General features: G+C 34.9%; 1 protein-coding gene across 3 annotated transcripts in view; it reads left to right on the forward strand.

Moving 5' to 3' along the window:
* Positions 1 to 27034, forward strand: part of MAP2 (microtubule associated protein 2) — a 309591-nt gene that overhangs the window by 228693 nt on the left and 53864 nt on the right. For all 3 annotated transcript variants that reach the window (XM_030916768.1, XM_030916769.1, XM_030916770.1), the window contains exons 7-8: positions 24296 to 24409; positions 26457 to 26534. In XM_030916768.1, the coding sequence (XP_030772628.1) occupies positions 24296 to 24409; positions 26457 to 26534 (192 nt within the window). The remainder of the gene's footprint in view (positions 1 to 24295; positions 24410 to 26456; positions 26535 to 27034) is intronic.

The following is a 27034-nucleotide window of genomic DNA, read 5'->3' on the forward strand; positions in this document are numbered from 1 at the left end:
TAACCTATCACTCAGCAAACTACAGTTGAGCATTTTCTATATGCAAGGTGTTGTGTTAGCTTCTGTGCCAGTGCATGTGTAAGACATGGTCCCAGAACTCCATGGATCAGATGATCTTGGAGCAGACATGGGACTTGTGCATATGATTATTTGGATACAAAGCATAACATGTAAGTGCCACATGAGCAGTATAGAAAGGCAGAGTTTAAAGCAGATTATTTCTGCTTTGGGCCAAAGATGGTGCACAAAACCATCTTGGGGTGCTGCAGCAAATTCACAAGAATACAACAAGATATTTTAAATATTTAAGGGAAGCAGTGATAATATCTGTCAAATACTGCATGAACTATTAGCTCAAGATAGTTTACAGTTTCAACATTACATTACACTATATTCCTTTAAGATATCATATCTTTGCAAAGATAGGTTTTCAGCAGTTGTTCTGATAAAAGCAAGTACCCTGCAGAAATCCGTGTGAAATGGAAGAAGAGAGTGATAGTGTCCAACCTGATTCCAGGATTTGAGAAGCTGTGCACATATGTTCAATTTAGTATGAAATTGTGGTTGAGAATGAAATAAAAATATTATTTGAATAATATAATATAATATAGAATAATATAAAAATATTCTTTGCACGTTTCATGGTTACAATGAGGATTAAATAAGATAGTAAAGTGTACAAAGTGAATGGCTCAAGAGACAATAACTGTTAGTTACTTTTATTATTATTGGTGGTAGTGGTGGTATTAATATGGATGACATAGCACTCTTGATCAAGCAATATTTTTCTATAGCTGAGTATACACAACTTTAAGAGGGTGCAACTTGGGTGTCAGGAGCACTAACTAAGAGGATTTTGAAGGGATTGCAGCATGAGGAGATGAGGGCATGTTATAGCACATTGGTTGTGAGGAAGAAAAGAGTTAGTATGATACGTCAAGGTTTTTTTCACCATCGAATCTTGCAGCACCTGGCATTAGACCTTCAGTATTCCATAAATGTGTGTTGAGTGAGTGAGTGAATGAAGGAATAAATGAATAAATTCAAAAAGAAGAAAGTCCTCTTCACATTAATTAATGGTGAAAACTGTTGGGGTCCGCGTGTTTCCTAAACAAAGGAATGAACACACAAGACACCACAAGACAAGACAAACATGGCGGCCGCCCCAAACGACACACTCCGCTTTATTTTATACAGTCTTTTGTGGAATGTTACCAAGTCACAAGACACATTGTTGTTTTTCTGACCTTTCCCTGACTTTCTGGATTTTCAAGATGTTTACACATAAACAAGCCCCCAGGGTCTGCTGTTTGCAGGTGGCTCTTATCCGGAACGCCCTGCTTCCTTTGCAAGAGCAGGACTTATAGGGAACGTCTCATTTGCAAGCACTTAGTCCTCTACAGAAAACATTGAAAAGTCTTACTTTGTCCCTTGGGCTCTCACCAGTTGACTCTCAGTGACTGTTATGAAGGCTTGTAATACACTAAAAAAAAATCACTGCAGTATGCTTGGTCATGCAGTGAAAATCAATACCATTCACTATTTCATCTGTTCAGTAGTCTTAAGTATTTGAGAGCATCAGAAAAATCTATTTGTCAAGACAGTGTGTCATCACCAGCTTCTCTGAGAAAATAATATACATTTAAAAGAGGCTAACAGACATTTCTTTTAAATGATGGGTTTAGGAGCATCCAGAGTTAATTTTAAATTCAGCTCAACATGTATCAAACACATTTGGTATTAGATTTGGGAGATTGATTACAAAGGTTTTGTGTGTATGTTCTGAGTGACAAAAATTGTGAACTGTCAGCCACGGGTTACCAGAGTGATAGTCAATCCAAACTAAACTATGGTGTGATTTTTAAATTAACTTTCCTCTAGAAATAACAAGCCGAGTATTGAATCCATGAGATATGCATGTGTAGAAATCTATAGAAAAAGGAAAATGTAAAATATTATCTTTTCATACCTACAGAGGATGTTCCAGTGATGAGTTAATGTGCAACTAAATTTCTTTCCAAACTCCAGTTTATCAAATAACAAATTTTATCATTCATGGTTTATTGACAGCTGTTTCACAAATTGTGTAATAAAAATCATCTCCAGCATAAATAGATGCTCTTAAATCCCAAATATGCTATTTAGAAATGCTATCATTTGATGATGGAGACTATAGATATGAGCTGGCATAATATTTTGATGTGATTATTTTAAAAAGGACCAGGGACCTATACATCAGCTCACTGTTTTATACAATCTACAAGTGTATTACATTTTTCCCTGTAATGAATAGTTCTCAGGACACTGTTAGCATGAAGCATTTCTCAGTGACATCAGGTCCATAGCAGTATGTTGTAGTATCCAGGACATTACCGATTAAATCCAAAAATCTTTCTTCTACTTTCCTTTTTTGCTATAATCCTCTCTTTGCATTTTAAAATAATATTTTTTCCAAGGTTGTTTCTTTTTAACCATCTATATAAATAAGATCACATGATAAATAAATGGCAGTCGTCATCTTCTTCCCCCTTTTCTCCTTCATTAGAGTGGGCTCACTTCAACCAAGATCCTTACTTTTTCCCCCCATCCACTCCTTCAATGTTCATCTTCATTATGGGCAATCATAATTTTTAAAGATGCAAACCCATAGTCAGTGTATCCTTGATCTTATGCACTGACACCAGAGGGTGGGAGAGTGGATAATGTTAGAAGGCAATAATAATTTAAATTGGCTGGGGGCAGTGGCTCACACCTGTAATCCTAGCACTTTGGGAGGCTGAGGCGAGCAGATTGCTTGAGTCCAGGAGTTCGAGACCAGCGTGGGCAACATGGCAAAACCTCATCTCCACAAAAATAAAATAAAATAAAACAAAAATTAGCCCAGTGTGATGTCACGCACCTGTGGTCCCAGCTACTCAGGAGGCAAAGATGGGAGAATCACCTGAGCCCAGGGAGATTGAGACTGTAGTAAGCTGTGATCAGGCCACTGCACTTTGGCCTGGGTGACACAGCAAGACCCTGTCTCAAAAAAATAATAATAATCTAGATTTTGTCCCTTTCTTTATGATTTAAAACTATCCATAGAAAGACAATAGGTTGCTCAAACTATAGCATAATTTTTTCATTCTTTACGATTTTTTTCTTACCACTGAAGTGTCCTTTTTAGAAGCCATGCCACAGAAGCATGAAAAAAAGAAATGAGAAACTATTAATCATCTAGCCACTTAGGAAAGCTGTTGTTATAATAAGTCTAAAGTGTAATTTTTATCTTTGTCTTTGTTTTTTTAAATTTTTATTTTCATGGATTCGGGGGTACAAGTGCATTTTTGTTACATGAATATATTGCATAGGGGTGAAGTCTGGGCTTTGAGTGGACCCATCATCTGAATAGTGAACATTGTACTCAATAGGTAATTTTTCAGCTCTCAACTCTTTCCCACTCTCCCCACTTTTTGAGTCTCCATTGTCTATTATTTCCATCTTTATGTCCATGTGTATTCATTATTTAACTCTCACTTATAAGTGAGAACGTATGGTATTTGATTTTCTCTGAGTTATTTCACTTAATATAATGGTCTCCAGTTCCATCCATGTTGCTGCAAAGGATATGATTTTATTCTGTTTTTATGGCTGCATAGTATTCCATTGTATATCTATACCACATTTTCTTTATCCAGTCATCCACTGATGGATGTTTAGGTTGATTTCATACCTTTGCTATTGTGAGTGGTGCTGCAATAAACATATGAATGCAGGTGTCTTTTTGATATAATGATTTATTTTCCATTGGGTAGCTACCCAGTAGTGAGATTGCTGGATGGAATAGTAGTTTTATTTTCAGTTCTTTGAGAAATCTCCATACCGTTTTTCATAAAGGCTGTAGTAATTTAACATTCCCATCAACATTGTTTAAGAGTTCCCTTTTCTCTATATCATTGTTAACATCTGTTGTCTTTTGACTTTTTAATAATAGCCATTCTAACTGGTGTAAGTTGATATCTCATTGTGGTTTTAATTTGCTTTCCCATGATGATTAGTGATGTTGAGCATTTTTTCATATACCTATTTGACCATTTGTATGTGTCTTGTCTTGAGAAATGTCTATTCATGTCCTTTGCTCACTTTTTAATGAGGATTTTTTTTTTCATGTTGTGTTGTTTGAATTCCTTAGTCCTTTGTTGGATGCACAGTTTGCAAATAGTTTCTCCCATTCTGTAGGTCGTCTGTTTACTGTATTGGTTATTTCTTTTTCTGTGCAGAAGCTTTTTACTCTAATTAAGTCCCATTTGTCTATTTTTGTTTTTGTTGCATTTACTTTTGGGGTGTTAGTCATTATAGTTCTTTGCCTAGGCCAATGTTCAGAAAAGTTTTTCCTAGGCTTTTTTTCTATGATTTTTATAGCTTCAGGTCTTACATTTAAGTTAAAGCATCATTTTAAAATTGCTTTCCAAAGCGTAAATAATAAGAGTAATGGTTTGTAATAATTCTTTTCTGTGTTATCTTTATTGAAGAAAGCAAGAGGAATGTATTTTGGTCCCCACAGAGTTTCAGCTCTGAAGATAATTAGGAGCCTTGTCTTTAAGTTTCAGTTACAGGGTAGGGGCCCAAACTCGTATTAGAACTTGTATCAAGATCTTATAAGAGGGCAAAGGGATTATTTGTAAAATTTGTAAAATATTGACTGGAAAATTATTTTAGAAAATGGAAAGTGACCAGGCCGGGCGCGGTGGCTCAAGCCTGTAATCCCAGCACTTTGGGAGGCCGAGACGGGCGGATCACGAGGTCAGGAGATCGAGACCATCCTGGCTAATACGGTGAAACCCTGTCTCTACTTAAAAATACAAAAAACTAGCCGGGCGACGAGGCGGGCGCCTGTAGTCCCAGCTACTTGGGAGGCTGAGGCAGGAGAATGGCGTAAACCCGGGAGGCGGAGCTTTCAGTGAGCTGAGATCCGGCCACTGCACTCCAGCCTGGGGGCAGAGCAAGACTCCGTCTCAAAAAAAAAAAAAAAAAAAAACAAAGAAAATGGAAAGTGACCTTTCAAATTTTAAGGGAAAAAAGCAATTGATTTACGTAATCATTGTGCATGTGACTTAACAGTGTAGTTACACTGGTTTTCACTTAATCTAGTATTCCCTTAATAGTATTATATCAAATCCTATCTTTACTGTGCCTGTTTATAGAATCATTTGGAATATGGCATTTTCTAACAGCAAAAACAGGGATGTGCAAAGTGGTGCTTCTGTTTCTGACCTTGCTCTAAAAAAGTAATAATTTTGCTGTTGCTCACTTTTCATCTAAAGGAGGGAAAAAAATTCTAATTTCTATTCATCCCTCAAGGATTGCTTACAGAACTATTATGGAAATATATATATAGCTTAGAAATGTGTATAGAATTGCAAGCTGCAGTAGTGCTCTTCAGTTTATAAAGCACCATCATATCTTTTACCTCATTTCATCTTTTTGCAATTTCCATGAGGATATCTGTCATTAGTGTCTTCTTTGTACAAATAAGACAACTAAGGCACAGAATGGCTGAGCAACTTGCCCAGTATTACACAATAAGAAAGTGAGAGAGGTGAATTGTGACACAGTGTTCAGGAATTTCATGCTCCTCTCTTCTCAACTGTCCCACCCTCAAGAAGTGGTATGAATTTTTTTCTATCGTTTATAATTTACTTGGCTTTATAAATATGCTGCCCATTGTGAAAGCTTTCAAGACTTTTTTAGATGAGTGTATTTTTTTTTTCTTGCTCTCAGGATTAATTTTGCAAATGTCAGGATTTTTTCTTTATTAGAAAACAGTGGTGAAGTCCGCTACTTTTCTGTCTCAGTTGAGGATGATATGATTGAAATCTGGAAGGCACCAGTGAGATGACTTTTCACAGTAGATCACGTGACTACTGCCAGAATGCAAGTCTCTTGCCTTATAGACCAGTGCTCTTTCCATCATCCCTGTCTGCCACATTTAGAACAGTAGTTAGTTGCAGCAGTTATCAATTACAGGCAAAGCAGACGATTCTTCTATTCCAGAACTGCCACATTCATGTAATTTTAAGTGATATGATATCATAACTTTATTTCTAGTTTTCAATCTGAGTAGAGAAAAAAGGGAGGCAATTTTGAGATATTTATTGATACCAAAACATTTTTAAAGTATTTAAAGTCAGGCTTTGGTGATTTTTTACTATCTTAAAGTACAGTGCTGTGAACACTAGTAAAAAAATGCTGGTCACAGGCCAGGCGCGGTGGCTCACGCCTGTAATCCCAGCACATTGGGAGCCAAGGTGGGCGGATCATGAGGTCAGGAGATCGGGAGCATCCTGGCTAACACAGTGAAACCCCATCTCTACTGAAAATACAAAATATTAGCTGGGCATGGTGACAGGCGCCAGTAGTCCCAGCTACTCGGGAGGCTGAGGCAGAAGAATGGTGTGAACACGGGAGGCGGAGCTTGCAGTGAGCTGAGATCGCACCACTGCACTCCAGCCTGAGTGACAGAACGAGACTCCGTGTAAACAACAACAACAACAACAAATGCTGGTCAGGGAGTAGAAAGTGCCTACGTGACCATCAAAAGCCAGTATCAGCAATCTCCTTGGGTAAATGTATATAAAGATTAAAAGGCAATTCCTCACTATACTCCCCACAATTTACCAGGATTCCTTTGTCTCCCCATCATTTCCAGGCATACTATCCAGACCTACCCACTGCCAAAGAGGCAGGAATGGAAAAGCTTTTCCAGGCTTTGCATTGTCACTTTTTCAGAGAGCTCACAATGGGAGCTATGTCGTCTAAAGCCTGGTCCTGCACTATCACATCCACATAACTCCAGCAGCCAAGTGACCAACACTCAGTTATATACATTTATTGTTGCTGCAATTATTAAGTTTGAAAACACATGAAGGAAAAGTTTGGCAGCTCTCACATGCAAAAAGCTGAATATGCCTTTAATAAAGCTTTTCTCTCTGTTCTGCTTTTCAATCTCAGAAGATTCAAACCTACCTTTTCTCACCTCTCTCTTTCTCCCCTGCCTCCATTTCTAGATTTCGTGATTTACTAATAGGAGTCAGCATCCCATTTAAAATATGGCCTATTCTATGTAATATAATATTAACTTATGCAGAGCAGAATAGCACTGAGCCATTTCTCCTGCAAAATGACTAAAGCCATCCACCAACCCCCCAAGCAAATAAACAAGCTCGCCTAACAATGCGAGAGGTTGCAGATTTTCCTTTCCTAGTTGCCATGCCAACCACTCATTGCTCTGGCTGCCATTTCCCTGAGCTCCGCAGAGAGAGGAGTGTGCAGAACAGTTATTTAGCATTCAAGGGTGGATCTGCAGAAAACCACACAGCCTCACTGCGAAGCATCAGGGCCTGGTGGCACCGATGGATGAGGACAGAAAATGGGGATCTTTTCAGTGTTTTCCTTCTAAAGGTTAGGCATCTGGGGCTAGAAAGAGTGAGAAAGACAAGGATTGATAGAAAAGGCAGTTCCACGAGGTTTGTATTGTCACGTTTGCTTTGTCCTATGTGGTCTCTCTACTAGGTGAAGCTGGTTGTGGGGATTAGTTTCAATCATAATATTTGGCTTGGCTTGTTGATGAATAGGATTTGAACCTAATTTAGGGCTAGCTTATATGGATATTATAATAAAGAATTGTGTCTTTTATTCTTGATACAATATGAGGTTGTATATAGCAGGTATTGCCAGCCAGAGCTTTTGATATTTTACAAATTAGAGGAAAAAACCAACGTCAGGTAAAGTTTTGTTTCATTGTACAGTTATAAGGTACTTTGTCTCATAAAAATCTGTCTTTGCTCTTTGGTCAAGTCTTAAGGTAGGATGTGATTTTCTTAAGATGGTAATTCTGAATCGAAATATGAGGAAGACTTGGTTTCTCAAGACTTGTTTCCATTAAACCCTATGACTCAACAAATTGAGGTATGATTTTATTCCTTGGAATTTTAATTGCCTACAAACACTTCAACTTGTGAAGAGCAAGGCTCTATCTAACACAATATAATAGGGTATTTAAAAACTGAGGTTAATTGCATTAACATATACTTCTATGTGTGTTCCTCAAGAAAATTCCTCCCATGCACTGTGGAAATCAGTCTCGTTTCTTGTCTCGCTTTGTGCTAAATGTCAGAACTACATCACAAGCACAAAAAAAAAAAAAAAAGTATTTTTTCAGATGTTTTGGTCCACTGACATTTTAAAAATTATTCTGTTGAATTTGAATCTTAATGCAACAGATTTGTGCCAATGACAATTCAGACCTATTTGTGAAAATTATTTTTTCTAGTTTTTTTAAGTGCAAATATAATTTAATTATCATTGTAATTTTTACTTGACCTTTCTCTCATCCTGTATTTTCCATGACCTTAAGTTTTCTCTCCTCTAATTTGCTGTCATGTTTGTCATCATATTTTTCTTTTAACGTTTTTCAATTTTTTTGAGATTAAAAAAACCTCCATTTAGATAAAAATTATAAACAATTCTTAAATGCTTTTTTATTTTTAGCGAACAGATGAAAGTAATAAGTAATGGAAGTGAGTCTTCTATATTCATTTTCGGACTGTCTAAGCCTTTGTTTTGGTTAGGATTATGCATGGCCTTTATCTGTCCTTTGTTATATTTTGAAGTATTTTCTCCTCACAGAAGAGAAAAAGAAAAAAAGATAAGATAAAAAGTCTAATGGTTTTGAACAAATAAATTGCTCAAATATCTTGAGAATATATTTCTTATCAAGCAATAGTGTGTTTTTAAGTGTGAAATATATATATATATATACACGTATATATTCTTTGATTATATTACTTCTACATGTCTGAGAAAGATATTTGCCACTGTATGCCAAATGCTGCCTTGCAGTTTAGCATTGGGTTTGATTTTATTGCGGTTGGGAGGTTAGTAAGTAGACTGGAGAGTACCCAGCAGTTATCACTCCTCTTTTTTCCCCTCCAAGCTATTGAGATAAACTGACTCTTTCTGCTTCAGTGTGTCAAGCCTTTTTCTCTTCCTCTCATTCCCTCACACTTCACTGCTCCCCAGTACATTACATAAAGCACGTGCTTTGACTGTCAGGGGAGTCTGGAAATCATATCAGGAGAAGATGAACAGAACAACTGGTGCTGCATTGCAGACCTGGTAGCTTCAGCATTATCTGACCTGGCATCGTGAGTCCTGGGGGAAAAGGACACTAAACCGTGTCCTGCCGGCTCACTGTGTAGCTCATCTCACTGAATGAGTCACCATTCAGCAACACTCATAGAAAATACAATTCAAAAACCAGCCAAGCTGATGAGCAAAGGAAGGGGAAAGCATATGTCATAGGTTCTCATGCAACTTTTAACAATGCTTTTAACAATTTTTGCAAATGCTGAGTGGTTATTAGAACACAGAAATAAGAGTAAAATACAGTCAATTTCAGGAATATGCAAGAAGGCATTAGGCAAAAATAGAAAAGAAAGGAGGTATCAAGATTCAGAGAAAAATCATCCTAAATACATATGATTCAGCTTAAGCATCCTGAAGATCCATATTTTTAATTTGGAAACACAGGTCAAAGTGATGCTGGCATATGAGCACCTCTGATTCTTGCAAAACATCTCCAGTATGAATGATCAGTCCTCTGATTGGTCTAAAATTTTCTCTTTTGTGACACGTTACGTTTGCAGAATGTAAATGGGCAAGTTTACATTGTGGTGTTTTCATTCCCATGCAGCATTGTGCAACAAGTCATAGGAAAAACATTTCGGAAGGGTACCACCCTACAGCAAAGGTTCTCAGAAGTCTACCATTAAAGATAAAGAGCTGTTGTTGATTTTATTCTCTCAAATGAGTCTTCCTCTTCTGAACACCCCCAAGTACCATGTTTATATCTTGCTAATGCAATTGATCATAGCAATCATTTTACTGAGGTTACTTGTTATTTGATTTTATTCCAGTCACTAGGTTGGAAATGCTTTGAGGTAGAACCTGTACTTCATTCATCTTTCTTTTCCTTTTTGTATATAACACAGTGCTTATTTTCTATAATAAGTATGTGCTAGTACATATTTTTTGAATTAATATAAAGAAGAGAGGGCTGGGCGTGGTGGCTTATGCCTGTAATCCCAGCACTTTAGGAGGCCAAGACGGGCAGATCACTTGAGGTCAGGAGTTGAAACCAGCCTGGCCAACATAGTGAAACCCTGCTTCTACTAAAAATACAAAAATTAGCTGGGCGTTGTGGCACACACCTGTAATACCAGCTACCCGTGAGGTTACAGCCCAAGAATTGCTTGAATCCAGGAGGTGGAGGTTACAATGAGCTGAGATCATTCCACTGCACTCCAGCCTGAGCAACAGAGTGAGACCTTGTCTCAAAAAAAAAAAAAAAAAAAAAAAGAAGAAGAAGAAGAGAGAGAGAGTATCCATATATAGTTGTGAGAATGGAAATCACATAAACAAAATGGTCTACAAAATTTATGCTACGTTGTGCACAATAAATCTGCAGGAAAAACTATGTTAGAAAGGAAAACTGTGGCTAACGCCTGTGTCCCAGCACTTTGGGAGGCCAAGGCAGGCAGATCATGAGGTCAGGAGATCAAGACCATCCTGGCCAACATGGTGAAACCCCATCTCTACTAAAAATACAAAAATTAGCTGGGCTTGGTGGTGCACGCCTGTAGTCCCAGTTACTCAGGAGGCTGAGGCAGGAGAATCGCTTGAACCCAGGAGGTGGAGGTTGCAGTGAGCTGAGATCGCGCCCCTGCACTCCAGCCTGGTGACAGAGTGAGACCCCATCTCAAAAGAAAAGAAAAGGAAAGGAAAGGAAAGAAAAGGAAAAGAAAGAAAGGAAAACTGAGAATGAAGAGGTAAATCAAGAAACTGAAAACAGTCGAGATTCAAAGTAAGGACTTTAGAACTGTTGGTTAGGACAGAAAGAAATTAGGTAGGAACTCCAAAATACTGTCGTGAAAATATATAGTGGAAGACTTAACTTGTTCTGAAATTGGGAGTGAGAGTTGGGAGTAAAGAAAATATATCTTTGACTGACGATAGCGGTAAGATATCAAGTTGAAGATATTTTCTTGATGATGAAAATTACTGAACTGAAAATAATATGAAAAGTCCAGATAAATGAACTTTTTAAAAGATAATCTAGTGGTTAAGAAATACACAGATACAGAAAAAATTTTCATGTTCATTTCTGCAGAATTGAGGCCAGTGTAATAATTGGCTTGGGTTGAAAATGCCAGCGAAGTATCCTGTAAATGGAACTCTATAATGCATGTCCTTTTTGATCCTCTGACTATAAATAAGGATTGTTGTGCTGTTCTAGGTCAGAAGCTCAAGTACATCTCATTTCTGACAAATGGGCAATCTAAATCTTAAAGCATTTGGATATTCTAAGTCATGGATTTAATATGTGCCTCCATCAAAGGAGTATACCAGTATCATCTTGGAAAGATATTATGTATCCTATTTTTGAAGACCAAATGTCACCAATGCCCTTTATTTTCTCTATTTCATCTTTGAGTCTATAAAATTATTTGCAAATGAGTTCTTAGATAGTAAACAACATTTTCATATCAAATTAGGAAATTTATACATTAACTTTAGGAAAATATTGTGATTTCAGTTAAATATAATTCCTTAGTTTCATTTTAGTTTTCATTTTTCACTTAATAAAAAGCTTCCTGTGATCCATAATTTTCTTTTTTCCTTTGACATATTTGAATGAAAATGCTCCCATTTACATTTTCTAAATCTAATTGTTAAGTATCTCAGTGTTTGGTGAAATTCTTCTGCAAGGAGGAAACTAATAATAGCAATAATAAGTATCAACTTACTTTTATAAGCGCTTTAAAAAAATAAATCAATTCACAGGATACTTTTTCTCCTTATTGCATTTTGCATCTTCAGCCCATGTTTATTTATGTCTTTCTTTAAAAATTGACTTTGGTTGTTTTTCTCATCAGCTTGAAAAATAGAGATTTGTGACTAAAGCTTTAAAAAAATTGGAATAAACTTGCTTTCCTTCAAGCTTTACTGGAACACAAATGCTGACCTGGGGAAAGTGGCTTTTTCTCCAAATATTGCACTAACTTGGTGTAGATCACAACGCATGTAAGATATTTATTTTCTCCAAGCCAGTTCTCATCTAGTTTTTTAGAAGTCCTGATTGCTATAAGAAAAGAAGCAAATAACTGAGTTTGAAGCAAATATAGTAGCCACTTAACAAAAGTCACATTTTAAGAGAGGAAGTTCATTCAGTTCGGATAACTATAGTCCCCTGCTCTCATGTAAATATCTGCCATCCTGAAGAAAAATGTGTTATGAAATGCTCTGCAGACCACATTTAACTTGCACATATGATCCTAATACAACATCAAAAATACTGCTCAAGGAGTTGGCTATTCAGGTTCCCTTTCTAGTTGGATTTCACTCTTTAAGGGTGAACATAAATTACTCTAGCTGACAATTTATCATCTTATGATGGAATTACTAGATAAGTTTGAATTTAATTTTTTTGATGTGAAGAAAAAAACTCCCCCAAATTATACTTATTTTAAAGTAAATTTTATAATATTGAGCATTTCTTCAATTCTAACTAGAAATGCTTGAGTCTCCCGAGGCTTGAATAATGGTAAGTTTCAACTTTTCCCTGTGTTCTTTGATACAACTGAATGTGGAAAAACTACAGTATGTAAATAGAAAGTGGTTTTCTTTATCAGTTCTGTGGGAAAATGAAAATATGAAATTTGCTTTTAAAAGAGTATTTTGGACACTCTAAACTCTATTTAAAATGTTGAGGTATTTCTTGTATTTTATGCTATAAAGTTTCAGGTAAGACACTTTAACATAATGATTGCATTAAAACCATACTACTCTTTCTATAGTGATCAAAAGATCACCTTCTAGTTGTTTTCAGATCATGTCATTCCTGCCTCTTTGTTTCATGTGTGCATTTCAGAACTATCCAAGAAAAAGAGCAAAAACAACAAAGTTCTCTACTTTCATGAGAGTTTGTACTTTTACAATTTTTTTTAAGAAAACAAACCCAAACTACAAACTCACATGAAATATTTTTGGAGGGGGTGGCCTCTGTAAAAGTTGGGAGAAAAATGACTGATAAACTAGCAAAGGGAAAGGAAAGGAATCTGAGAAACCAAGCTATTTTTAGGCATATTCTTACAACCAAGAATTGGTCAACTGCTTCATGATCAGGGCTCCTGTACATGAAATACTGAAATTGTAATTTCATTTTGGAAAACAAAAGTACAAGTCCTGATTTAGAAATTTTCCTTCTATGTTGGGAAGAAAATAATATATTTTTCATATATTATCATAGTAAACTGAATTTTCTTTGTAATATTTTCCTAAAAATTTCAAAGCCTTTTAATGAAATCTGATTTTCCATATCCTCAGCAAGCCCCACGTATCTATTCCATAAGATTGTGATTCTCATTCCAAATGAAGCTCTCTTTGTAGACCAAGTATGTTGTAGGTGTATAGTAATATCTGCCTACCTAGGACCAGCCCTATGCAGAATTAGAAAGTAAGTGAAACATGACTTCAGCACTTTTCTATCTGCTTCCCCAATCCCATCTCTTCATTTTCTTCAAGTCAGCAGGCATATGCTCATATGCCTAAAATCCCACCATAAATCCCATGACAAAGCTTAATTTCCTTGCCCTATATCAGGCTACCTACCTAGATAGCATCCTGTTCTTACATTTTTCTCAACTCTACCACTCCATCAAATTTTATCTGCCTTTCTCTTTCTGCTGGGCTCCTACAATAGGACAACCAGAGCTACCACAATAACAAATTACAGTTTTATGCTTCTAGATATCATTTCTATTCTGATATAAAACTTCATTGTCTTCAAGTAAAGAGTGAGTTCTTTGGCAAGTATAGGTATAATAGAGATGGAATTCATGCTTTGAAGGTACTTCTAGAGGTGTGCTTGCTATCAATGAGAAGCAATACAGTCGAGAGGTGCAGCTACAGAAAATGACATAAATAAACAACATCGAAGCAAAATCATCAATGTAAAATTTTATTTCAACAAACGTCCCAGAGATGTTTTCTAAAGATTGGTATGTTATTTGCAAATTTCTCAAGGTACTTTTGAAATTATTATTATTTGTTTTTTATTTGTCTTACATAATGAAGAATTAAAATTAAGAAATGTATTTAATAATATTTTCCGTGGGATGCATTTATCAATACAGAACCTAAAAGAAATCATCTTTATTCTAGAATATTTTTGGCATGAGGAAATTTTAAAATTCTATTAAAGTCTTTGCTTTGTACTATCATAATGGCATCAAATACAAATATGCCATTGACCTTGCACTTCTTGCTATAAAAAGAAGATTTGCAAAGTCTCTTGATTTTGCTACTTACAGGTCTGGCAAAAAGTGTTTTAACTATCATCAATTTTACATATTTAGAATTTTTCCAGTGAAGTTGCTCCCCTTCTCTTTGGTTGTGGCTGAGCTTTTATTTAACAGCATTATTAAAGAAAGAATAGTAGGATGGTTCAAATTTACTTTACTTTCTTTTTCTTTTTTTTAAGTAGGTATTTCAGTTTTCAGAAGTTCATAGTGTAATTGATTTTACTGTACCTCTTCCCATAAGATTACTAAAACATGATTATCTGATTATATATTCAGTTATGATTTGAAAATTATGAAGAACTACCATGTCTATTTAATATTGACTTTTAAAGTCTGCCAAGTCATTTCAGGTGCTGGTGTAGAGAGAATCTTTGCAGACAATACTTTTGTAGCTATAATGACAGAAAATATGCAGGCATAGAAGATGAACAGTCACTTATTTACAACATTACTAGTTAGTGAGAAACTTGCTAAGAAGAAAGCAGATAAGGTTGATGATTGCTGCTGTTTGTGAATTCTTAGAAAGGTGATAGGACGGAAAGGAGGTTTAAGCAATTATGGAGTTTTAATAAGGAGTTTAATAAAGAGTAAAATAAGGAGGTTTAATCTAATTATGCAGAAGTCATGTTGGTTTTTCCATGTGACTATTGAGTGTACCTTATGATGTATTTTGAACAAAATGATTTTTCCTATCACATGGCTCCTAAATTCCATATGATTCTAGGTCACAAGGCCTCCAAAGATTTGCTAAGTTATGTTGGGGATGAGAAAGAAGGATCAAACAAAAGTTATTTAAGCTGCTGATCTTTACCATTTTATTGTAACAAATATAGCTTCTCCTAGAAGAAAGATCTGTGTTTACAGAGGTAACTAGTAAAGACTATTCTTGGTTTATAGAGAACTTAATTTCAAAAGTTTATTCCAATGACACATTTTTAGAATCTAGAATTATTTTTTCCATCATATCCTCTGTCTCAGGCCAGCATTGACATTCCTATGTTTTGCAGCTATAGAAGCATTGATTTCTTCATAAGAAACCCTAGCCTTGCTCCTTGTGCCCAAGACCTGTGAGGTATCCACATACAGATGAGACTTTAAAAGCATGAACAGACCTCTCTGTGCATGAGTACTAACACGTGCATAAAAACACACACACGTGCACGCACGCACGCGCGCACACACACACACACACTCTATTGCTTTTCTACAAGCACACTATATTTTATATTTTGTTTATCTCACAGTTACTCTTTCTCGGGGTGGATTTATTCAAGGTCTCTTTGTTTTATTGGTATTTTATTTTCCCACTAATATTATTTAAAATGTCTCATGCTACATTCCTTTAGCAATGTCTTGTATTTTAAGACTTAATGAAGAAGAGAATATAATCCAATTTCCCCACATCTACAAAGAGTAGTACAATTGTAACAGTTTTGACGAGATTCAAAACAGAACATTTCAGAGTTCCAAAAGTACTGTCAGTTCCCTCAGTGCCTTGATGATTGGATTCAATTTATTGGTGTTAAAGCTATTTGAAAATTTCAGGGGAGCAAACCTCTCTAGAAATTTCTCTTTCTCAAGTTAAGATTGATAAAATATTACAACCTTAGTTAATCAGTAAATGTGTAATATATGGGCCACAAACAACATAAAAATGCAATACATTACTCCATTGGACACCCCCAATACCACCAGCAGTAGAAAACCTTAACTAGAACATGATAAATATAAAGCTAAATTGTAATGATATTTCTTCTGTGTAAATGTGTTTTCTGTTTCCCTACTTTCAGCTGGGCACTTAAAATTAGAAGCAAAATTTTCCAGTAGGTACTATCTCTGATTTGTGCTTTTCTAATTACTTTTGACTCCATCATGTAGTGTTTTTAACCTATGATGTCCTTTCACTGATAATAGTATTAATTTACTACATTTTCCTCCTTGACCAAATTTAAATGCTAGGCCAGTTCTATTAAACTCTAAAGACTTCATCTGAGTACATTAAGGTGTAATCTAAACAAGATTGTGGGTTTGAGCATGTATGTGGAGGTACAGGGAAAAAAAGAGCAAGAGAGGGAAAAGTATCCTATAATTATACACTGTACTCACAATCCTAGTCTACCAATTTGTAAATCCATTTCCGAAGAGGACCATATGAGTGACTGTGGCAGGATCAGTCAACATTTATGGCCACTACTAGTAAATCTTAAAGAAGAAAAATAAAACATGTCCTTCAACAAGATTGCCCCTCTTTAAACAAAATTTAAATGTAGGAACACCGTCTTACTCATCTTTGTAGCTGCCTAATGACTAAGAATAGCTCCATTGTCTATAACAGGTGCAAAATAAATTCTCTTAAATTTACCCATCAGAGCCGAATTTTGTGCCATCATAATTCCTTTATCTTAAATGCATTTGTCTTCATTAACTAACTTCACCTCAAATGCATTTTTCCCCATAAACGAAATTGATCCTTGTTTTAATCACTAAATCTTTAGAAGAAATATCTGGGGGGGGGGGGGGGGGAAGCTGGTGGGCAAAGATCTGTAGCTGTAGCGTTGGCCAGTGTGACCCCTGAGATTAATAGAAGTCTGTCTAGGGTGAGACATGCCAATGCTGGCCTCTAATTAATGCAAAGGTGCCAGGGAAACAAACAAACAAAAACCCAAGAATTTGCTCTTTTAATTTCCTCATCAGTTGATTACAGGAAATAGTTTCAGAGGAACCATTTTACTCTCCAAATTGAGCAAGGAGTAGAAGCAAAGAACTTTTCTTCTTTCCCTATTTTTATGAATTCGTCTAGGGTCTTTGTTTAGCAGAGTGCTTCAAACTACACAGTGCTTTCCTTGTTGATTAGTTTCCATCAGCAGCAGCAATTAGTATTGGTTTCCTAGGCAACCATTCTGTACCCCACTGAGAAAAACCTTTTCTTGACAGGAGCATTCTGTCTAAAATTGTTTTGTTTTCCTTCTTCCACAAGCGTACGGTAAGCTTATTTGTCGTTTTCTTTGAACACAATATTGTTATACCAAAGATTTTTAAAACATTTACAGGCTTTTATATTCCATATGTTTGAATTTACAGCCGCTGTCTCTTACTTCTCTCTTAACAACCTGAAAGAAATCAACAAAAATATGTTCTCAAGCCTATGCCGAGGTGCTTGGATTTTTTTGTTCACAGTCTAATTGGTGAACCTTTGCACGTTCAAGTAATCATAGCTGGTCCTGCTGAAAAACTACAGGGTACGAATTCAAAATCAAACTTATGGGTCCACAAACAATGTTACATATCACTCAGAAACAAGTTGAAACTTCCAGGATCATTGAAAAAGTTTCATCTCCGTTGCTCTTATTATTCATCAACCAAGCAATATTGATAGATAACTATAACAAAATAACTTTAAAAATGTGCTAAAAGCAAAGCCTGAGGTTGTCTTAACATTTTTGTTGTGGCAAATAGTGTGATGAGAAGAGCATGGCAGTGGTGCAGCATGAATCAGCATTGGGGAAAAAACAGAGGGTCATGATGGCTATAAATGCTGAGTTGTATGATATGACAGTAGAGCAAAGTTTACTTTATGCACCTTTTAGTTTAAATAATCAGTGGCAGGAGACTGATGTATTGTTCGTTAGGGTCCCAGTAGTGGCCCAGCATTTAAGCAGGGAGGTACTCATTGGGAAAAATGACAGAATCATCTGTGTCTGACAAAAACTTTCAGATCTTACTTACATTTTGTCAAACGATGTTCATAGATTTCAATGATAACAGGACATCAAGAGTGATTAAAACAGTGGTACCTAATTTAAATAAGCACTTGATTTATATTATTTTATTTAATTGTTACAACACACCAAAAGATGAATACTACTTTTATTCCCACTTTACAGATGGGGAATCTGAAGGTTAGAGAGACTGTTACTTAACCAAGGTCTTTTGGCTAGTAAGAGATGGAGACGGAATTTGATCCCAGGTTTTGTGACACTAGAACCTACTTTTATATAAAATACTGATGTAAATCATAACAGTGTCTAAATGGGACAAGCATATCTTTATCCATTATTTTGCCAGTTTTTCCCATCTGGACAATGTGTAAATATGTGTATTGAATAACATCAACAAGAAATGAAAGTGCCTACTGTAACAACTTGTCATACAAGGTTGCTTAATAACCTTATATAACAGTGTGATGTTTATTCATTTGTTAGGTGAAATGTTTAAGTAGCTTAGCGTGATACTGTTTGGGTTTCATCAAGTAGTTTTCAGTGGATGACAGCATTTCTCAATTAGTTTCTCAAACTTACTAATCTCCTGTATTTGTTTCCACCAATATATTTCCTTAATACGAAGAAAAGGTATTTTTTGTTTCCGGAGGACTGCTTTGATTCTCTTTTCTAAATACTGACCCCGTCTTTGTTTCCCAGGAATAGTTTTCAAGACAGATTTCACTTTTTGTCTTCAGGCGTTTACCTGGATAGTGATGATCTGCTATCATCTATTGCTCTGCTGCCTGGATTAGATATTTAAATCCTTTATTCTTATCAATCTTTAATCAATAGCATTTTTAGAAATTATGAGATGAATTTTATTTAGAAAGGTTCCTTTTTAATGTTTTCCCTCTAATTGATTTGTGAGCAGATCCAAGTTGTCACTCATGCATAGCCATGACATGACTTTACAGTCATGTTATAAGATTTTTTATTACTTATAGAAATTGTCTCATCATATTGATAAAATATCAATATGATAAAATAATAACAAATAATAGCAAATTACATTCAAATACCAATGTAAGGGTCTTACTGCAATGCATAAACTACTGTTAAATACATCAAAACCCTGACATTCATTCACAAAAGAGAGAATGGAACATTCACAAGAGAAAGATTACAAAAACGTATTATATACACTTATTTACTAAGATAATTTCTAATATAAACTAAAAAATGTCCAGTGGCAGAACATTTTAGAAGTTCGAAAGAAAGATAATTGAGCCTTTCAAAATATCAGATTACAATAAGCAGTTTTATGTTTGTTTAATGTTTTCGGCTATGAAGATCAATGTTACCTTTCAATTACATGTAATGAATAATAATTCCCCAATTTATGTGTAATCTAGATTCATCTTTAGTCTTCTAAACAACTAAGTCCTGTTTATAACTTTACACATATGTTTGGAAGAAAAAGCAAGAAAAAAGGAATAGAAAGTATAAAAAAGTATTCTACAGGAATAGAAGGTAGAAAAAGTAAGCAATGGAAAATTAAAATGTAGTCTAATCAAGAGAATTTTTCATGTCACCAGTTGTCTTCAGAATTAGGATTATCACACCTTTTAGAGCACTGTCTAGAATAGACAGTCCTGAATTGGTACTTGCTGGATGGAATCTTGAGCAGATGGTAGCCCAGGACCTATGCATCCAGGAAATTGGGTGTGAAGCCAGAAAATAAATAACAAAGACAATATTTACTTCTCTCATATCTTTGTCTTGGAAAAAAATACTTCCCTTGTCCATTAACGTAGCCATCAACATCAGTGATGTTGGATTAACTATAGAAAGTTGCTCTTTCTTTAAAGTAGAAATATTTAAGTAGAAGACTCAGAAAAATACATGACTAGGGAAAAATAAAGATGCGCTGGTGAAGGACTATCTAGAAGTTTTTATTTTATTTGTATTCCAGGCCTGTTATATAATTATGTGGCAGGTCTGTTAATATAATTATGTAACTGAGTCCCCACAACAACCTCTGAGACAGGTACTAAAACTGTTTCCATTTTATGGGTAAGGCATCAAAGAAAAATGAGATTGAGTACATTTCATAGTATGAAATCACTAGAAAGCAGCAATGCTGGAATTTGTACCCACATTTTTCTGAATTAAAGTCTGTGAGATTCCCTCTCATGTGTGCTGTAAGAAAAAAAAACAACAGCAATCAGTAATCCCCTAAATATATAGAAAGACTGGATGGATGGATGGATGCATGGATGGATGGATGGATGGATGGCTGAGGCATTTAATAGACAACTGTAGAATCAGTGAAGAAATTACATATATAATCACACACATCATAATCATTACATTTATATTTTTCTAGGTCTGATTTTGTGACTGTCTTTCCTTGTCCTCTGAGTTTGTTTGGAACCTTTACCGTTAATCTGCCCTGAACTTTACACAAACCCTGAGTGAATCTGCTCATGTCCCAGGAGCCATGCTATAAGGATGAAGCTCACCCAGTAGATCTGCTGATGAGGCTTCCAGTGAGAGAAGCCCATTTCTTCCTTCCTTAAGAATCCTTGTCTCTGCTAATGACAGCCCTTACTTCCTTACTTAGAGGAATATTTTCAATTAATTGGACCAACTGAAATTCCCAGAACATTCTTAGGCTCCTGTTTTCCTAAATTCACTGGTGAACTTTATATTATAAAATGTGTTATGCCCTATTTGAAAAAGTTTAACAATATTATTCTCTAAAAAATCCTAAAGATAATATGTCAGTTAAGCCAACAGCTTGTTTGACTATGCTAAAATAGTATTTCTCAAATTCTCTTAAATTCCTTCAAAGAAGAAAAAATTTACCAATTCTCCCTCAGATTAAGTTTTGTTTTTTTTTTTTTTTTTTTTTTACAACTTTTGGTTAAAAATGTACAAAAATAAAATTAACTTATTCATGAGTTCTAATTCCATTATGGGACATAAATACACTTATAAATTCATTTTCTCCAAAACAACGAAACCAGTAATATTCAAACTCTGCTGCTTCCCATCTACAATAAATGATACTGCTTTGCTGAAACTAAATTATCACTCACGATTGAAATATAGTACTGGCTGATACCATGCCTTTGTTTAAGTTGGACATTTCTATACTGAACCAGAGAGAAGTAATACTTCTATTCTCCTTTTGTCTCTGTTTCAACTATTTTCAAAGTCTATTTATACGGTGTACCACAATGTTATTTGGGCTACACTTGTATGACTGCATCCTTTATGTATTAAATCCACCGCTCCTTTCTTATTAGCTCTCAACATTTAAAATAGTTCTCCATGGTATCAAAACTGTATCCTAAAATACAATACCAAAGAAAAAGACTGAAATAATGTAGTATTGCTCAGTTATAATTTGCTCATATAACCAATGGGTACTTATTTATTTTGGGTTATCTTCCCAATCTAAAAGAAATTAATACATGTAAAACACTCTCAGACCCTAAAAATATTTATCAATAGTTAAACAAGAACGCAGAATCCCCATTTAAGTGAAATACTGTTTTGATATATATATATATCAAATTCTTAATAATAGAGTAAATAAGATAATTTGAGGTTTTAAGGTTACTAAATGTAGTAACAAGCATGAATTATTTCTGAATTTTTGTAAATATTATGAACAAAACCTTTCATATTAATTTTCCATTCTGTCAAAAAAAAATCCTGTTAAGCATCCAATCTGAGTAAAACTCAGTAAGAGAAGCTTCAAGAATTGTGTATTGCAGCACTATTCACAATAGCAAAGACATAGAATCAACCTAAATGCCCATCAATGATAGACTGGATAAAGAAAATGTGGTACATACACACTGTGGAATACTATGCAGCCATAAAAAAGAACAAGCCATAAAAGAACATGTCTTTTGCCAGGGCATGGATGGAGCCATTATTCTTAGCAAACTAACACAGGAAAAGAAAACCAAATATTGCATGTTCTCACTTATAAGTGGGAGATACATGATGAGAACATATGGACACATCAACATCAAGGGGAACAATACACACTGGGGCCTATCGGAAGGTGGAGGATTGGAGGAGGGAGAGGATCAGGAAAAATAACTAATGGGTACTAGGCTTAATACCTGGGTGGTAAAATAGTCTGTACAACAAGCCCCCAAGACACAAGTTTACCTCTGTAACAAAGCTGCACGTGTACCCCTGAACTTAAAAGTTAGAATTGCAACAATAACAGAAGACAGTCCTTGACTTGGGAAACTTTACATAGTGTGGGAGATAAGCCATGTGAACCAGGACAATTCTGTGTGAGATGTACTAAATGCCATAGGAAGATACTACAGTTTGCATATGTGCTAATAGAAAGATGCAAGAATGATCCAGAAGACATAAAGGTCCTATATATATATATCCCAATTTCTGCCATGATTGTTCCACCTCTTTATTACACTCAATTTTCCATAAATCACTGGGGTGCTAGAAGAAGCTACCTCACTCTACTGATTTTTAAATATTTTAATTGCATTAAAAATTAATATATGTAAGTGGCAATACTCAAAACTTAAAATAATTCTTTTTGTAACATTATTAAACAATTTAGATGTCTAAGCAATATCTTTACAGCTAATTTAATTTTCTGTAGCCCTTTTAGTGTTCTCTTTCCCATGAAAAAAAAAGCATCCCTTTAGGAGCCCAGCCTTTCAGAGAATGTTCAGAGAAACCCCACCCAGTAGCCTGGCTTTATGAAAACAAACAGCCCTTCCTTCTCTACTGTCCTCTTCACTGAGTAGCATAGCAGATAATCTTCCTCATAATGCTTTGATGACTGTTAATGTTATTTATTTAACTGGTGTAACTGAAAAATTCTATTCCAACACTAAAACAAACAGCTAATAAGATAGTGTTATCTCTTAGAAATAAAATGTCATCTTCTAAAGGTAAACTCTCACAATATATAAGATGGTCTATGAGATACATAGGTGGGTAGGCAGGCAGATAGGTAGATAGATGATAGATTAGATAGATAGATAGATAGATAGATAGATAGATAGATAGATAGATAGATAGATAGATGGATGTTGCTCAGTTGTGGCTAATCACTTGTTACATAGCTTCCAGCTATAATCAGGAATGGAATTACAATGATATATTTTAGATACACAGATAGCTAAGCAGGTCTGAGAGTGAGTATGTTTCCTTCATTCATACCATTAAAAGAGTTGATATATCTCTGTTAGTCATTCACTCATGACTGTTAGAAAGTTTTGTGATGTGTTTGTTATTTCTTCCATTGTTCTGCTTAGGAGAAAGAACATTATAATAGTCAAGGATGCTAAAAACTAGTTATTTGGCGTCTCACAGACTGATCATTTTAATTTTGAACCCTCTTTTTAAAAAAAAAATGAAACTGAGATGATTTTATGTCATATGGCTTTAAAGATCTTTAAAACACCTACTATCTAGAAAAATCATAGTTCTTTAGAAAGAGACCATCTGACATATCATTGCCTCTTGTTTTCACTGATCCTGGATAATGCTATTTAACCACAAATATACATTTTGAGGCATCTTTTCATATTTTAAATAATGGCATTTCTGCAAATCAAGCACACAAGCTTATATAAATTACATTTTTAGAATAGTATAAGAAAACTATAAAACAAATTTAAGTTAAATTCAAAATGAATCCTCTCTTCTCTCCTTGAATTTGTTTTACTAGGTATGAAGAAATTAAATTGTTTCTGTTTTTGTAAACAGCTTTTACAAAATAAAGTGCCAATTACCTTCACATTGGAGGTTAAGACTTCAACATATGACTTTGGGGGCAGGGGATACAAACATTCATTCTATTACAGAGATCTCATAGACTTCAGAGTTGAAAATAAATTTCTGTTGTTGAAGCCAAAGAAAAAATTGTTCAAATACCATATAAGTATTTTTTCTCAGTTCTGTGCTCATTTTGCTTGCTTAGCTTAGCTCCTAGAATACCAGCTTCTTTTCTTCTTCTTCTTTCTTGTATATATGTGTTTGTTTTCTCTGCAATTATAGAGGTATATTGTACTTTTTAGGGGGAAGAAAATGGAATTCTAATCCACTATACTGTTTGGTTACTTTTCCTCTTGCTTTCTGTTTCAGACTTCTCATCATTATATTTTATTTTGTTACTGTTTATTACAGAGGAGGTGTCTGCAAGGATAGTTCAAGTAGTCACTGCTGAGGCTGTAGCAGTCCTGAAAGGTGAACAAGAGAAAGAAGCTCAGCATAAAGACCAGACTGCAGCTCTGCCTTTAGGTAAATGAGAAGATCCTCAGGTCAGGGACTGTGTCTGTTGCACCCTGATCACAGGATAAAGTCTTCATGTTCAAAAGATAGGCCATATCTTGTACTTCATCCTTACATGTAACATTCATCAGACACCTTAACTGGGTATGCACTAGGACCTATTTTCATCTTTTTCCAGTGGTTCGTAGTAGTGTTTGCATAGTCTTTAGTTAGAGTGGTGAGCTTACAGTTAGACTTTTCCCTAAGGGGCCCTTAACTTTTTCATTTTCCGGACCACTAGAAATAGTTATTATTAAAATAAAGCCAATGCATGATTTCATGACTCCACCCATAAAGATAATATACTAAAACTTTCATAAGAGATGATTATTTCCCTTTACAGGTTTTGGTGAATGATTATACTATAGCCTTGTTTGGGTCTTCCTGAACTGACTACACAAAACCTATAGCCAGAGCTTTGTTATAATCATGAGTGACTTTGTATCTTATATGAAGTACTAAACTTCACTTGGTTCATCTAAGGGTGCTGAGAGAGTGCTGTTCTGTCCCTTAGTAACAAGACAAATGCCCTCTAGGCCAGGCAAGTCATGTAATGCACACTTGCCAAAGGAAACACTCTCAGTCAAAGCCTTGCTGCCCCTACTCGTAGATAGATAGATAGATAGATAGATAGATAGATAGATAGATGATAGATAGATAGATAGATAGATAGATAGATAGATAGATAGATAGATAGATGTACACAAAGAGATACAAGAAAGGAGACTGTCTTAAATTCAATATATATATTTATTTCACAGGTATATACACGCAAGTCATAGAAAGGTATGGTTTTAAAGGCCTAAAAATAGTACATATCCATTTCCCTCTCTTACAGTCTAATATATCTGTGATATTTGATTTTTTTATCAGTATTCCTTTAATTTGTCTATTAAAAAGTAAGTAATAAAAATAATCTGCCCTCCCAGAATAATAATTTAGAATACACTCAGTATTTTTAGTACTGTGGGTTTTTTTAATTATTAAGGACTATTTTTCTCTTAAAACACATAGATAAAGAATTATCTAATCTAAAACATTAACCTTCAGTTTATTGTTCACTTTTATTCCTTGAAAGAAAAGAAAACTCAATTTTTAAAAACTTGAAATCTTAAAATACACCATGCAGAAGCCCATAGGATAAGGAACTAAAAACTCACCTGTCATCCCAAACCTGCCTCTACTAACTACTTTATGAAACTGAAATTCCCCTAATATTTAAAATAGATTTAACCACTGGCCTTAAATGAGAAATATTTCCTTTTGAAATTTCTTACTGTCATATGAGGGGATCACAAATCATGTAAGTGTTTTGAAAAATAAAACTTAGATAACTGTAAATGAATTACATCTTTTAGAACATTTTTCTCTGGTTCGTCTTCACGTGTATTGATTGCTAAGACCAGAAGTTTACTCAGCACATGGCTTTTGTCTGAAAGTTCGCTCAGGCTATGAAAACTTATTTTTCCTTTTCTGAGAATACATACAGAAGATGAGTTTTGAAATTAGACTCAGTGAACAAAAGGTTGTTTAAAAAATATGTCCCCTAAAATAACTATGAGTGGTCAATATAACACATGTTTCCAGATTGAGCAGTTGAACAATAGAGTTCTAATAGTTTTTTCGGTCAGTAGCTGAATCCAGACTAAAAACGTCTGCCTGCCTGTGTGTGTTTTCATATGGTAAATTAGGGCCAAAATGAAATATTTTATTAATTGAACAGGTAGACACATTAATGAGATTAATGATGGAATTTTAGCAGGCATCTCTAATCTGTTTTTCTAGAGATGATAAAATCACTTTTTGGGAGAATATCAAATGCTTGTCTTATTTTTTAGGTTTTCAAAAATACATGAATCAGGTAATGGGCCTAAAAATTAATCAAATGCAGCTTACTATTGAATCTTTTTCTAAGTTTTATAGAGAGGTCTTTTTACAAATGGCAGAACTTCCTACACATCTACCAGCCTAAAAGGATTAATTATTGCATCTCATTTTTCCATTGTTTGATCTTTAGCAGCTGAAGAAACAGCTAATCTGCCTCCTTCTCCACCCCCATCACCTGCCTCAGAACAGACTGTCACAGTGGAGGAAGGTAAGGCCTATTGGACTTTTCAGGGTTTGTCTTCTGATAAAGGGTGAACAATGAACTTCAATCAGTAAGCTCTGGACTTTGGTATTGGTTAGTATGTGACCAAGCTTTGGAGCTATCTGTTTCAAATAATGAAGAAGAAACAAAGACTTTAAATAAATAATCACTTATTTTTATAAAAGCAAAAGTAGAGGAATTTGATAAATAAAAGAAATCTGCTTGATTAAGGAAGATAATTTTGTGTTCAGTTGCTAAAATAACTGTAGAGAACCCATTCACTTTAGAATGCTTTAACAAGGAAGATACAATTCTACCTTGTAAGTGACTGAACAAAAATTAAAATAAATATAAATGTAATCTCCATAATAGTAGGAGTCAGATTTATCGATGAAATCAACACTTCCTTATGAAAGTGTCAGGAATTATCTGTTTTGCTCACTATAATATTGCCAAGACCTTCCCCAGGGCTTGACTTGTAGCAAATTTAATAAATATTAATGAAT

Source organism: Rhinopithecus roxellana, chromosome 14 (assembly GCF_007565055.1).
Source record: "Rhinopithecus roxellana isolate Shanxi Qingling chromosome 14, ASM756505v1, whole genome shotgun sequence".
Taxonomy (NCBI): Eukaryota; Metazoa; Chordata; class Mammalia; order Primates; family Cercopithecidae; genus Rhinopithecus; species Rhinopithecus roxellana.